This window comes from Nerophis lumbriciformis, linkage group LG11 (genome assembly GCF_033978685.3).
Source record: "Nerophis lumbriciformis linkage group LG11, RoL_Nlum_v2.1, whole genome shotgun sequence".
Taxonomy (NCBI): domain Eukaryota; kingdom Metazoa; phylum Chordata; class Actinopteri; order Syngnathiformes; family Syngnathidae; genus Nerophis; species Nerophis lumbriciformis.
In genome coordinates, this window is record NC_084558.2 from 3191221 (window position 1) to 3207500 (window position 16280).

The 16280-nt window shown below is 38.6% G+C and overlaps 1 protein-coding gene and 1 long non-coding RNA gene across 3 annotated transcripts in view; one reads left to right on the forward strand and one right to left on the reverse strand.

Annotated features, from left to right (window-relative positions):
• LOC133611010 (uncharacterized) overlaps positions 1-4121 on the forward strand; it is a 62818-nt gene extending 58697 nt beyond the window's left edge. The window contains exon 3 of the long non-coding RNA XR_009815950.1: positions 3958-4121. This is a non-coding gene — a long non-coding RNA (uncharacterized lncRNA). The remainder of the gene's footprint in view (positions 1-3957) is intronic.
• The window catches only part of ngfrb (nerve growth factor receptor b), a 66824-nt gene that overhangs the window by 48606 nt on the left and 1938 nt on the right, over positions 1-16280 (reverse strand). For both annotated transcript variants that reach the window (XR_009815949.1, XM_061967841.1), the window contains exon 2: positions 3951-4089. Coding sequence is in view for 1 of the 2 variants with exons in the window: in XM_061967841.1 (XP_061823825.1) it covers positions 3951-4089 (139 nt within the window). In the remaining variant the exon portion in view is untranslated. The remainder of the gene's footprint in view (positions 1-3950; positions 4090-16280) is intronic.

Genomic DNA, 16280 nt, shown 5'->3' on the forward strand with positions numbered 1-16280 from the left:
TTATCATTTTCATTCCAAATAAAATATGGCAACAATTGGTTTGAATCATGAGTTGTTGTAAGATTCACATCCCTACTGTTTATTCTTTTATTACAGTCTTTCCGGAAAGTATTCACAGCGCTTCACTTTCGCCACATTTTCTTATGTTACAGCCTTATTCCAAAATGGAAGAAGTGAATTTTTGTCCTCAAAATTCTTCACACAATACCCCACAATGACAATGTGAAGAAGTTTTTTTGAATTAGAAATGTTTGCAAATGTATTAAAAATATAAAACTTGTAAATCAAATGTATATACAGTAAGTATTCACAGCCTTTGCTCAATATTTCGACTTCATTCTTGGTTTGTGCTCTGCCATGCACTGTCAAGTGTAGGACCTTATATATAGACAGGTGTGTGCCATTCCAAATCATGCCCAACCAACTGAATTTACCACAGGTGGACTCCAATTAGGCAGTAGGAAGATCTCAATGATGAATAGTTGAAACAGGATGCCCCTTTCATACCTGCCAACTTTTGAAATCAGAAAAACCTAGTAGCCAGGGTCCAGGGGCCGCAAGCCCCGGTAGGTCCAGGACAAAGTCCTGGTGGGGGGTTCAGGCTTCGCCCCCCGACGCAAAATGATTATTAGCATTCAGACAGGTTAAAATGTTGCTAAAACCATCACTTTTCTATCAGTCACAGTGACTTTTCAAAACAAAAATATTACAGCAAAAATCATATGGGTTGATTGACATGTTTATTCTGTAAGCTAACTTCAATAGTTTGACATTATTTTGACAGTTAATGCCAGTTATCCTGTCAACCTTTCACAAGACTTCAATTTGTTCATTGAAAGTATAAACACTTTTTACAGTAAACAAATGGTAAAACAGTACTAAACAATTCCATTAAAAAAAAAATTGGTGTCATTATTAACTTTCTGTCCAAGCTTGTATAATCTACTGCCTTGTTCAATTGTAAAAAATATTCTGTGCCTAAAATTCACATTTCTATCACAATTATCATACTGTAAACATGGTAAGCTAACTTCATTAAAATTAATAGTCCTGTCAATAGCATGGAATTATAATTCAAATGTAGTTTTTTTGTAAGCCTTTCAAAAGAATTCAAAATATGAAAAATGAATGAAAATTAATTGAAGCCATCAGACACTTGAAAAGTGGCACATCACATCTCTAATGTAATCATTTGAACTTTTCAACAGAAATAGCACTGCAAAAATATTAAGGACATACTTCTGTATTTTGGTAGTTATGCTGTCAACATTTAACAAGATTTCTTCAACTTGGACTTGAAAGCATAAATAGTATAAACACTTTTAACAGTATAACAGTACTAAACAATTCCAATAGATAACATTGGTGTCATTACCTTTTTGTGGCAACGGCATTAGACTTGTGTTTTTTTGTCCCAACGTGGTCTTTTACATCGCTAATTCCTCCGTGTCCGATCGAAAAATTAGCGTAGTTTTCACCCTTTTTGGAAGGGATAATTATTCCCGGATAGGCTTTTGAATATTCTTCACGGAATGACTGCAGTTTTCTTTTCGGTTTAAGACTCGTTTGCGATTTTTCTCCGGCTGATTCCATGATCCTTCGCTCGTTTGGAAACAATGGGCAACAGGTGCCTCGTGCTTGGCAGCGGTGCTATAAATAGCCTCGCGGAATGGCTCGATAGGAAGTTACGGGAAGCAGGTCGAATGTCATTGTTGTTACGCGATTTCGTGAATAAAACCTTAAAAAAATTTTTTTTTAATGAATGAAAAACCGTATTTTTTATCACTGCAACCGTAACCCGGAATAGGTTGATGAAAACCGTACTAATTACGGGAAAACCGGAGTAGTTGGCAGGTATGCCCTTTGCTCACTTTTGAGCTTCATGGCATTCTTAGTGGGGGGGTTTTCTTCTTAATACATTTGCAAATACGATGAATTTATTCCACTTTGAAATAAGGCTGTAACATAATAAAATGTGAAAAAAATTAAGCGCTGTAAATAATTTTTGAAATCACTGTATAACTCTATAAAATGTAGTCGTTAGATGTTTATTATGAAATAAATACACTATCGTTTTTGCTATTTTGACTTAGGGTTTATACATTTGTGTTTGTGCAATTTTATATTTCTCTAATATCATCTTATTTTATATCATTATCGCTTTGTGCCTGAATCAACAATGTGAGAATTGATGCAGATTTAGCAACAGCAAGTTTAAATGTTTGTGTTTTTACTCCCAAAGTTATTTTGTATAAGAGGCAAAACGTTCTTGCAGGTTTACAATCCATGTTCCCCCTTTTTCTTGTATCATATTATTGTAGGGGGAAAAAAATCTCTCTGAAGGTTCTGAACTTCTTATTTCTATGCCAGCGCTGTTTTGCGCATGTAGCTAAACTTCCCAGAGTTGTCATTTTCATCTTCTTTTGACACATTTGAAACAACAGCGCCTCTGCTGGTAGTAGTGTGTTACATTTCATCACTATTCTTTTTTTTGTTTGTTTTTTTCAATATAAACAATATCCAGCAATATATTAAAACAATTTTATTTTATTTTATTTTTTAAATGTCATTCTTGCATATTTATTTCGTTTTTAACACCTATTTTTTACTTACTTAAACAATGTGAGACATTATTATGATTGCTGTAAAATAATAATTTTTACATTCTTTTGAATTTGCAAATTATTTTAATATTCTGTATGATGTTTGTAAATGAAATAAAATATTAAAAAAAAATTTTTTAACGGATGAATTAAACATTTGAATTTGAATTAATCACAATTAATCACAGGTTATTACTCGCTTACATAACTTGAATTAACTGCAGAACTCCTGAAGCATGTAGCTCAACTTCCCACAGTTGCTGTTTTTACTTATTTAATTATTTTTTAATCTTTTTTTCTGTTTCTTTTTTGCTTACTTAAACATTGTGAGACATTATTATTACCGCTGTAGAACAATTATTTTTGTATTGTTTAAGATTGTATATTATTTTAATATACTGGTAGTAGTGTGTTACATTTCATCACAATTCTTTTTTACATTTTTTTTCTTCTAATTTCAACAATATCCAATAATATATTAAATGTTTGTATTTATCTACCTTTTCATCTTTATTTTAATTTAATTTTTACTTATCTATTTAATTTTTAACACTTATTTTTTATTTTTTCCTTACAAATATATTGTGAGATATTATTAGTAGTACTGTAAAACAATTATTTTTACATTCTTAAACATTATATTATTTTAATATTCTGTGTGAATTTTGTAACGAAAATATAAAAAATAAATACGTTTATTAAAAATCTGTTAATTTTTTAAATCAGATTAATCATACATTTGAATATGGATTAATCACGATCAATCACCGGTTATTACATGCTTGCATAATTTAAATTAACTTAAAAAAAAGACCCCATCATTTGGACACAAATCCAATTTTATTATAATTTCATTCAGGAATATTTTTTAAATCTGTTAGCTTTAATCAATCAATCAATCAATGTTTATTTATACAGCCCTAAATCACAAGTGTCTCAAAGGGCTGCACAAGCCACAACGACATCCTCGGTACAGAGCCCACATAAGGGCAAGGAAAAACTCACCCCAGTGGGACGTTGATTTATTTGCTCAAAATTTGCTAAAAGTTTAATCTAAAGTTCCCTCTGGCTTTATTTTGGAGAAAAAATGACTGCACTGACGCATGCATTGTCAAAATAATTGCGTGATTATTCTGCGTACAAACATGATTAATGACATTTTTGTGATTAATCGCATGAGTTAATTTATTAGATTTGACAGCCTTAGTTGTTTCTTTCCCATTTGGTGTCACTAACACAGGAAGTAAACAAACAATCGCTGAGACATGAAGAAATGGTAGGATTAAAAAAGCTCTGCTTCTTTCTGCTCCTTTTCGGACAAGCTGATAATGTGTGTGTGTTTCTTACTATCCAGGCAGGACGAACACTTAGTCTGCTTGGCTCCACACGGTTGGACGACACCCTCGCCCGGCGGACACTGCTTGCAGCACTTTCCGTCAGTGGTGTACTGCCCCGACAAACACTCCTCTTTGGCTGAGGCCACCACCTGTCAATCGTCAGAGGCATCAGTCAGTCACATGTTGGACAAAGTGGCCAAGAGGTACGGTATGTGTGAGCTTATTGAATGTCTACTTCATTTGTGTGGAAAATGGTACTTTATCCTTGTTATCTTATGCATGGTCCTGGGATGGGAAAGAGTTGAGTGACACACAATGTTTTTCTTAGGCCTTTATCTACTTTTCTATTGTTTTATGTTGTCAAACACTAAGATAGCTTTACATCCCTAGAGTCAGGTTATTTCTTTTTCTTTTTTTCTTTGAACCATAAATAGACATTGCTTCATTTGCAAAAGTTCCAATGTGAAAAAATGTGGGAACTAACCCATCTAAAATTTAAAACAACAATTAGGAATATTGTTTTTTCTTTTCTGCTCCCAGTGTTCCCTTGACGAGAACACATGTTTTAAATATCATTTCAGGGACTCTTGTTCAGTTTCAGTTTATGTCGAACATGCATACGATACAATGTAATGCGTCACATATATCCAGTCGTTTCATTACAGCACGTCCGAAAAGAAGTAGGAAGAAGCGGAGCTTATTTAGTCCTACCCCTTTTCATTCCGTAGCAATTTTATCCCATTTCCTTGTCTGTAACAGAACCAGTGACGTGCGGTGAGGCACTGACTTCATCACAGTCAGATTTACAAACATATGAACCCTAAAGAGTATCTTATTCACCATTTGATTGGCAGCAGTTAACGGGTTATGTTTAAAAGCTCATACCAGCATTCTTCCCTGCTTGGCACTCATCATCAAGGCTTGGAATTGGGGGTTAATTCACCAAAAATGATTCCCGGGCGCGGCGCCGCTGCTGCCCACTGCTCCCCTCACCTCCCAGGGGGTGAACAAGGGGATGGGTCAAATGCAGACGACACATTTCATTACACCTAGTGTGTGTGTGACAATCATTGGTACTTTAACTTAACTTTAACTTTACACATACAAACTGTAGCACACAAAAAAGCACATTTAATAAAAAAAACGTTATTATGGTCTTACCTTTACTAATAAATGAAGTCCATGCGCCGCAACTAAAGCCCTCACTTAAACTTTCCACGTGCAAGATTGAATCTATTTAAAAAAGTGTAACCGAGGGTTTATGAATGTGGCCTATACTGTATGAAACTACAAAATAACAAACACGGAGGCTCCAGTTTACACGAAGACCACTTTATTTACCTTCTTTCAAAAACCTCCGCTCCACTCCGTGTCATCACTTCCGCTCTTAGCGCCTTTAAAATAAGAGCTCAAGGCATATACTGTATAACAGCGCATAACAAGAAGTTAACATCACAAAGAGGAAAGCCCATGAAAATAGGTTACAAAAGTTATTTAATAAGAAGCCAAAAAGTGCAAAAACAATAATGTTCGTGTTGGAGGAGTTGTGAATTAGATACACCTGCAGTCTGCAGGTGTACCTAATGTTGTGGCCCTGCAGTCATTCACAACTCCTCCAACACGAACATTATTGTTTTTGCACTTTTTGGCTTCTTATGAAAAAACTTTTTTAAATAGATTCAATCTTGCACGTGGAAAGTTTAAGTGTGGGCTTTAGTTGATATAACAATTCTACGGCGGGGGTGCAGGAGGCGGGATTAATGGAGCCTCAGCCAGTGTGTCTTTTGCAGCCGTTTTATGATCGCTCAGCACAAGAAATACGTTACACACATACAGTTGTTGACAAAATACACTGTACATTATATGCCTCAGCTAACTAAACTATGGAAATGTATAATATAATTCATATAGCAATACGGTCTCACTCTACAGCAGGCCAGCAGTTAGTCGAGTCCGTAATCCATGTTGAGGCACTGAGTGACGTGCCTCAACTGGCTGCTGTTCACCGCACCGTCTCTTCTCAGTATTTGAACGACAAATGTGAAAATTCAGCGATTTTGAATAAAAATAATCTAAAACTGGTGAAGTTAAATGGAAAATAACTTTATAGTATAATCACTGGATACATAACAATTTTTTTTTTTTTTCTTTTTACATTTTTTTTCTTTCCATGATGGCAGGTGAGGCCCTGCCTCACCTGCCTCTAGTGACTGCACGTCACTGAACAGAACAGTGAATAAATAATAAATAAATAAATAATATACCATAATAAGTAAAAAAAATATTAAATGCATAATCAATCTTTAGAAAATAATAATAATAATAAATAAATGTAAAGGGTTTAAGATGTTCATCATAATTCTTGTTCTGTGTACTTTGTGAACACTTGTAGTTTGAACAGTCACTTAAAGTGAATCATATTGGTACTTTGTTTGATTTCTTTGTTTAATCCGTTCCATAATTTAATTCCACATACAGATATGCTAATGGTTTTAAGTGTTGTACGAGCATACACATGTTTTAAATTAGATTTTTCTCTAGTGTTGTACGAGCATACAAATGTTTTAATAAGAATTGTTGTACATTCTTGGGTAGCAGGTTGTAGTTTGCTTTGTACATCATTTTTGCTGTTTGCAAATGCACTAAATCGTTGAGTTTCAATATTTGTGAATCAATAAATAAAGGGTTTGTATGTTCTCTATATCCAACATTATGTATTATTCTAACTGATCTTTTTTGGAACACCGTTAGTGAATGAAGCGCACATTTGTAGTTGTTTCCCCATATTTCTACACAATAACTCAGATATGGTAACACTCGCGAGCAGTAAAGAATATGAAGTGATTTTTGGTCTTGTAATATCTTTGATTTTGTCATCTATTATAAGCATTATTAGGATCAACATTTTAACTTTTTTCAACTTCTTCTGTTGTTGGTTTATTTTTATTACATTTAAATGACAGAACATTATAAAGAATAATGTTTTTTATATTTTTTTTACCATTATAAATGATGTAAAAACTGAAAAGCTGAACCCAAGGTTCTTCAGGCTCCATACTTGTGACTCAGCGGCGCCTCTGTTGGTTACAGTGAATTACTGCACTGCACTTGACCTAATTAATCAAATCAGTAACAAATATTTGACAGATTTCTGGAACACAAGTTAAGTGGAGGATGTTTGTGTCTTTGATACACAAATGCATTTTTCAACTGTCAGTACGTGTGTGTGGGTGTGTTTGTTTTGACACGAGGCCCCTCCCACTTTACTCAAAAGCGCTTCTCCCCAGCACAACTTGTTCTCCAGGGCCAACCTTGAAAAATGATGCAACAGCCATCGGGCTTGTGAGGCCAAATAACGAGTGATTAGTTGTTATTGTGTGTGTGTGTGTGTGTGTGTGTGTGTGTGTGTGTGTTTGTGGCGAGGGGGGGGGGGGGGGGATTTTTAGGGAAGGATGTACTTTATGCTGAAGAGACACAACATTAGGTGCACTTGCACAACATAATATATGTTTAAAAATTTTAAAAAAAACATTGGCTGTACAGTAAAGGACATTTTTGGCGTCTCCTAAAGGTTGTGTTCAAAAAGCTTTAGGTCAGTGATTCTCAAACTGTGGTATGTGTACCAAGAGCGGTACGCGGGCTCCATCTGGTGGTTAACGTACAGTGTTCAATTTGACTATCTTCAAACACAGTGTTACTGTTCAAACTGTGAGTATTGGCCAAAAATACTATATATATATATATATATATATATACACACCGCATTTTTCGGAGTATAAGTCGCACCGGAGTATAAGTCGCACCTGCCGAAAATGCATAATAAAGAAGGAAAAAAACATATATAAGTCGCACTGGAGTATAAGTCGCATTTTTTGGGGAAATGTATTTGATAAAAGCCAACACCAATAATAGACATTTGAAAGGCAATTTCAAATAAATAAAGAATAGTGAATAAGTGTACGTTATATGAGGCATAAATAACCAACTGGTATGTTAACGTAACATATTATGGCAAGAGTCATTCAAATAACTATAACATATAGAACATGCTATATGTTTACCAAACAATCTGTCACTCCTAATCGCTAAATCCCATGAAATCTTATACGTCTAGTCCAGGGGTCAGCAACCCAAAATGTTGAAAGAGCCATATTGGACCAAAAATACAAAAACAAATCTGTCTGGAGCCGCAAAAAATGAAAAGCCATATTACATACAGATAGTGTGTCATGAGATAGAAATTGAATTAAGAGGACTTAAAGGAAACTAAATGAGCTCAAATATAGCTACAAATGAGGCATAATGATGCAATATGTACATATAGCTAGCCTCAATAGCATGCTAGCATCGATTAGCTTGCAGTCATGCAGTGACCAAATATGTCTGATTAGCACTCCACACAAGTCAATAACATCAACAAAACTCACCTTTCATGCACAACGTTAAAAGTTTGATGGACAAAATGAGACAGAAAAAGAAGTGGCATAAAACACGTCCTAGAAAGTCGGAGAAAGTTATACATGTAAACAAACTACGGTGAGTTCATGGACCGCCAAAATTAGTAGGACAAAGCGGCGCTCGTCAAATACTGGAATCAGCGAAGCATGTTTAATATAAACAGTGTGCTTTGTAACAATTAAGGAGGCTTGTCATGTTTTTCCTCCTACAGAAACCATATTAAAACAAAAAATATATTTTTTCCCCTCATCTTTTGCCATTTTTCATACATTTTTAAAAAAGCTCCAGAGAGCCACTAGGGTGGCGCTAAAGAGCCGCATGCGGCTCTAGAGCCGCGGGTTGCCGACCCCTGGTCTAGTCTCTTACGTGAATGAGCTAAATAATATTATTTGATATTTTTCGGTAATGTGTTAATAATTTCACACATAAGTCGCTCCTGAGTATAAGTCGCACCCCCGGCCAAACTATGAAAAAACTGCGACTTATAGTCCGAAAAATACGGTATGTGGAAGAAAAATTTTTTTTACAATGTAGTTCCAAGAGGACTCCACTAGGGGTCAGTGTGGCGTCTGTGGTGTGTTTGCAACTTTGCAAAGGAGTAGACTGAAGAAGCCAGAGTTGGATGAGAGCCAAGAAAAATGAAGTTGTGTGTTTGACTTTTGGGAGGGAAATATTCCTAATAAATAAGTGTTATGTAATGTTCCTAATAAATAAGTGTTATGCAGTTTACCAAATGTTGTGTAGGGAAAAAGTGTCGGTATTAGTTTCGTATGTGTGGCTTTTCCATTTGAGGAATCATTTGGTTACTTTTAGGAAAGAACAAGTAGTGGCGATCCTTTCACCCATCTTGCTAGCAAAGCAGTTATTGTAACATTTAGTGACAGGTCGGAATTGTGTTAGCTACAAAGGATAAATATTCACCGTGTTGTACATGTACTGTATCTTTATGCATTTGTTGCGGAAACGTGTGTACTTTTGTTGCTACTTCAAAGGTCATTCAGGAGATTTTGGACAAATAAGGTAAAATCTCTTTAAGCGTAAATTCATATTCAAATGTATGTAACAAGGTACTAATAACATGTAATCGGGAAAAAGCCCCTGTAGTTATTTTATTTGGTTGTGTCATACCAAAGTTAACTATAATTGACTTCTGATAGTTTCAGAACATTGGGTGTTTTGTTTAAAGAAAACATTTCCTTTGTAACTTGCGAGAATACCCCGACCTAAACCTTTATTTCATTCATACAGGGTTCAACTACCAATATTTACCTTTCAGAATAAACAACCCCACAAGTAGTTTTGCATCCTCTGCTTGATAACGATTTTGCCGGGCAACATATACTTGTTAAATAAAACCTCTGCCTTGTTTTTGATGAATATGTAGGCCTACTACGCTACTGTATTTTGATCTTGGTCATTATGGTGGTACTTGGAGAGCCTGAGGTGGTACTTGAGGACAACAGTTTGAGAATCAATGCTATACAGTATGATAAATGTGATTTTTTTTTTTTTAAGATCCATCCATTTTCTACCGCTTGTCCCTTTTTTGGGGTCGCGGGGGGCGCTGGAGCCTATCTCAGCTGCATCCAGGCGGAAGGCGGGGTACACCCTGGACAAGTCGCCACCTCATCGCAGGGCCAACACAGATAGACAGACAACATTCACACACTAGGGCCCATTTAGTGTTGCCAATCAACCTATGACAGATGTGATTTTATAAAGATATGTTTTTGTAACAATATTTTTTGGACAGAATCAAAGAGAAAAAAAGACAAAATTACTCTTTTGTTTTTTTAAAGCATTTGAGAACCACTGCTTCAGGTAAACATGCCAGCATATGTGTAACACGGATATCCTAAAAAAAAGTTTTACATGCAATAGACCAGGGGTCACCAACGCGGTGCCCGCGGGCACCAGGTAGCCCGTAAGGACCAGGTGTGTAGCCCGCTGGCCTGTTCTAAAAATAGCTCAAATAGCAGCACTTACCAGTGAGCTGCCTCTATTTTTTAAATTGTATTTATTTACTAGCAAGCTGGTCTCGCTTTGCTCGACATTTTTAATTCTAAGAGAGACAAAACTCAAAAAGAATTTGGAAAATCCAAGAAAATATTTGAAAGACTTGGTCTTCACTAACTGACAAAGAAACAGATAACAGATTTGGTGTCCAGTTCAAAGTGTGACATGATTTATTTAAAAATTTGAGTGTTGACTTTTGTATTTTACATGAGTTATTATTTGTACAAACATGCTGCAAAGTAATTCATGGTTTGTTAAAAAATGTTAGTGGCTAGCTAGTTAAAATGGGATATTGTGATTTCACAAGACTGTCTTTGAAGTGATCATTTGAAAATGTTCAATTTGAAAAATGTGCACTTAGAGGAAATATAAAAATAAAGTGTTGCATATTGATATTTATCTGTTTCTATATATATTTATTGTGAGAAATCATTAAGATGATCAGTGTTTCCACAAAGATAAATATCATTAATTGTTAATAATAACATAGATTTAAAGGTAAATTGAGCAAATTGGCTATTTCTGGCAATTGATTTAAGTGTGTATCAAACTGGTAGCCCCTGCGATGAGGTGGCGACTTGTCCAGGGTGTACCCCGCCTTCCGCCCGATAGTAGCTGAGATAGGCTCCAGCGCCCCCTGCGACCCCAAAAGGGAATAAGCGGTAGAAAATGGATGGATGGAAACTGGTAGCCCTTCGCATTAATCAGTACCCAAGAAGTTGTTGGCCCCACTATGGACTGGACTCTTACTATTATGTTGGATCCACTATGGACTGGACTCTTACTATTATGTTGGATCCACTATGGACTGGACTCTTACTATTATGTTGGATCCACTATGGACTGGACTCTCACAATATTATGTCAGACCCACTCGACATCCATTGCATTCGGTCTCCCCTAGAGGGGGGGGTTACCCACATATGCGGTCCTCTCCAAGGTTTCTCATAGTGGTTCACATCGACGTCCCACTGGGGTGAGTTTTTCCTTGCCCTTATGTGGGCTCTGTACCGAGGATGTGGTTGTGGCTTGTGCAGCCCTTTGAGACACTTGTGATTTAGGGCTATATAAATAAACATTGATTGATTGACATTGAAGAAGTAGCTCTTGGTTTCAAAAAGGTTGGTGACCCCTGCAATAGACAAATGCTCGATGACTGCCGAAAATGTTTTGCTTCATGGCGGCCATGTTTTCCAACCAATCTTTCTCAAATTTTACACTGATGTACTTGTCAGACCGCCCCCAAAAGTTGTGTACCAAATTTACCGCCGATTTTGCCTCAACAACCAAAAGTCACATTGCAGAGTGCATTGAGCTGTGTGGGAAATTTCAACTCCATCCAATTTATCGGGTCTAACTTTGGGGCCACCGTGTGACGTATTCGTCTAAAAAGCAACACAAAGAATCTGATCAGATCTGGCCCGCCACATCTTTTTATATGGCCTATGACTGCCTGGAAATGAAGTTCTTCATCTTTTCTTACCGAATGTATTTGTTCTTTTCATTTTCACAGAGCTGGGTGGATGTTATTATCATCCATCCATCCATTTTCTACCGCTTATCCCTTTCGGGGTTGCGAGGGGTTGCTGGAGCCTATCTCAGCTGCGTTCAGGCGGAAGGCGGGGTACACCCTGGACAAGTCGCCACCTCATCGCAGGGCCAACACAGATAGACAGACAACATTCACACACTAGGGCCAATTTAGCATAATGTTAAAACATTTATTTTGAAGGTAGTAAATCATTTTTGTGCTCGAGCTATAAATATATTTGATTTATAACTTTGTGAAAAATGATTTATCAGATTTAACAGCGATAAATAGTGATGTCCGATAATATCGGACTGCCGATATTATCGGTTGATAAATGCTTTAAAATTATTTTATGACTTCTTAAAACGCCGCTGTACGGAGTGATACACGGACGTAGGGAGAAGTACAGAGCGCCAAAAAACCTTAAAGGCACTGCCTTTGCGTGCCGGCCCAGTCACATATCTACAGCTTGTCACACACACAAGTGAATGCAAGGCATACTTGGTCAACAGCCATACAGGTCACACTGAGGGTGGCTGTATAAACAACTTTATCACTGTTACAAATATGCGCCACACTGTGAACCCACACCAAACAAGAAAGACAAACACATTTCGGGAGAACATCCGCACCGTAACACAACATAAACACAACAGAACAAATACCCAGAACCCCTTGCAGCACTAACTCTTCCGGGACGCAACAATATACCCCGCCCCACCTCAACCTCCTCATGCTCTCTCAGGGAGAGCATGTCCCAAATTCCAAGCTGCTGTTTTGAGGCATGTTAAAAAAAAAATAATGCACTTTGTGACTTCAATAACAAATATGGCAGTGCCATGTTGGCATTTTTTTCCATAACTTGAGTTGATTTATTTTGGAAAACCTTGTTACATTGTTTAATGCATCCAGCGGGGCATCAGAACAAAATTAGGCATAATAATGTGTTAATTCCACGACTGTATATATCGGTATCGGTTGATATCGGAATCGGTAATTAAGAGTTGGACAATATTGGATATTGGCAAAAAAGCCATTATCGGACATCTCTCGCGATAAACGAGGGATTACTGTATTGTATTGAAGCTGTTCTTAATGTTTTGACCTTGTTAGACACACCAGCTGGCAGTCTTTGATATACCCCTCGTAAAAAAAAAAGCAAAGTGTGTTCGGCATTGGCCTATCATCTTCTGTAAGTGAGGGAAGCGCAATGGCGTGAAGGAGTGTGCCCTCCTCATAAATCCTCCGCCAGGGTTCAGGTGTGTGTGGAATGTTGACAGAGCGCCAACGTGTCCCCCCCAGGCACCTATGAGTCAGCTGACGGGTAATATGTGTGTACAGAGGGGAAGGCCTTTTTTGTTCATGCTTTCCCAGCCCATTCCTGCTCTGTTCTGTGGGGAAATGATTAAATAGAGGTGTAGAATGTGTTTACAGCTTGAAGACGACGCGACATGGAGACACCGCACACAGCCGTCATCCTCCTCTCTCGTACACGCGACCGACAAAATGCCTCACGTGTGAACAAACCTATCCCCCAATATTTGAGTGGCGTTTTTTTAAAAGGACGCCAAGTTCCCCAAGCTCTAAACTTGTCCCTACTTAAGTGGATCCAAGCCGACTCACGAAGGACCGCCTCGGCTTCTGTCCTGCACAAAATAGCGCAGCTCATGTCGCTGTTTCTCGCAGGCTTCAACTTTTACCTCCCCAACGGAGTTGATGACATGGCCACATCAAAACGGCATCTGGACTCGCAGCGGCGCTCCAGACCAATCCCACTAATGCTGCAGTCAATTTTCAGTTGGAGGCACTTAACCTCTGGACCCGGGCTGTCAGCGCTTGTTAAACCATTAGAGGTCCGCCACAAGCAGCCTTCCCTTATAACCTGGAGCTGATTTAAATCCAGACATAGAAAACATCAAAGAAAAAGTGAATCATTTTCTGTTTGGAAAAGTATACATTCTGTTTGCCAATCGTCTGACCAGGAAGAGTGAAAAAACTCATTTATTGACAACTTTACAAAGCATACTTTTGAGAATAAAAAGCTGTCAGAAGCGTACAGTAGTCACACCCTGCTGTGGGGTTGTGTGAGGTTCCGAGTCGGTAATGAGTTCCCATTCTGACGGACGACTTATCCCGTCAAAGGCTGCATACAGAAAACGTCAAGTATACAGGGGCCAATTTGTGCAATACATTTAGGTCAATATATGCTAAGCCAGCTGATGGAAACATGGACGTACTAGCTTTGTGTTATAAGTGATAAAGCAAATTAGTGTCATATCTAATATCTGCCTTTTGTCACCGATTCTGTTCAGAACCTTTATGGACAGAATTCTAGGCGCAGTCAGGGCGTTGAGGGGATCCGGTTTGGTGGCTGCAGGATTAGGTCTCTGCTATTTGCAGATGATGTGGTCCTGATGGCTTCATCTCATACTTGCCAACCCTCCCGGATTTTCCGGGAGACTCCCGAAATTCAGCAGCTCTCCCGAAAACCTCCCGGGACAAATTTTCTCCCGAAAATCTCCCGAAATTCAGGCGGAGCTGGAGGCCACGCCCCCTCCAGCTCCATGCGGACCTGAGTGACGTGTTGACAGCCTGTTCACACGTCCGCTTTCCCACAATATAAACAGCGTGCCCGCCCAATGACGTTATAACTGTAGAATGATCGAGGGCGAGTTCTTGGTTTCTTATGTGGGTTTATTGTTAGGCAGTTTCATTAACGTCCTCCCAGCGCGGTAACAACACACAGCAACAGCAGTCACGTTTTAGTCTACCGTAAAGCAGTTTGTCTGCCGTAAACAGCAATGTTGTGACACTCTTAAACAGGACAATACTGCCATCTACTGTATATGCATATGTGACAATAATATCTACGGCTTTTAGAGAGTGCAGTGCACAACTGCTATGCTATATATATATATATATATATATATATATATATATATATATATATATATATATATATATATATATATAGCTAGAATTCACTGAAAGTCAAGTATTTCATATATATATATATATATATATATATGAAATACTTGAGTGTTTCTTATATATATATATATATGAAATATTTGAGTATTACTTATATTCATATATATATATATATATATATATATATATGAAATACTTGGTGAATTCTATCTGTAAATATACTCCTCCCCTCTTAACCACGCCCCCCACCTCCCAAAATTGGAGGTCTCAAGGTTGGCAAGTATGCTTCATCTGGCCAGGATCTTCAGCTCTCACTGGATCGGTTCGCAGCCGAGTGTGAAGCGACTGGGATGGGAATCCGCACCTCCAAGTCCGAGTCCATGGTTCTCGCCTGGAAAAGGGTGGAGTGCCATCTCCGGGTTGGGGAGGAGATCTTGCCCCAAGTGGAGGAGTTCAAGAACCTCAGACTCTTGTTCACGAGTGAGGGAAGAGTGGATCGTGAGATCGACAGGCGGATCGGTGCGGCGTCTTCAGTAATGCGGACGCTGTATTGATCCGTTGTGGTGAAGAAGGAGCTGAGCCAGAAGGCAAAGCTCTCAATTTACCGGTCGATCTACGTTCCCATCCTCATCTATGGTCATGAGCTTTGGGTTATGACCGAAAGGACAAGATCACGGGTACAAGCGGCCCAAATGAGTTTCCTCCACCGGGTGGCGGGGCTCTCCCTTAGAGATAGGGTGAGAAGCTCTGTCATCCGGGAGGAGTTCAAAGTAAAGCCGCTGCTCCTCTACATCGAGAGGAGCCAGATGAGGTGGTTCGGGCATCTGGTCAGGATGCCACCCGAACGCCTCCGACCAGTAGGAGGCCACGGGGAAGACCCAGGACACGTTGGGAAGACTATCTCTCCCGGCTGGCCTGGGAACGCCTCGGGATCCCCCGGGAGGAGCTGGACCAAGTGGCTGGGGAGAGGGAAGTCTGGGCTTCCCTACTTAGGCTGCTGCCCCCGCGACCCGACCTCGGATAAGCGGTGGAAGATGGATGGATGGATGGATTTACTATTATATCTCCTTCATAATGAATTTCATTTATTTGGAGACTTTCAGTAAAAAACTGCTCAGAGAATGCTGATTGTGAAAGTGCGGGGCGGCATCTACATCCTTGGAAAAAACACAGTCATTGAAGACCATCTTAAAAGAGAGCAATATCAAGATGTTTATACTGTTCTCGATCTACACGATCTGGACCCCATCTTTCAAAGTCACAATGTTTGCGCCCTACAGAGTTGTGTTTATCAAAGACTACCTCCAGATTTTGGGAGTAGACGGAACGACGTGGCCTGTCAGCTGTCTTTAGTGACTTCAACCCAGCTTGTGGGATCAGTTCGGGCAACACCAACATTTACTT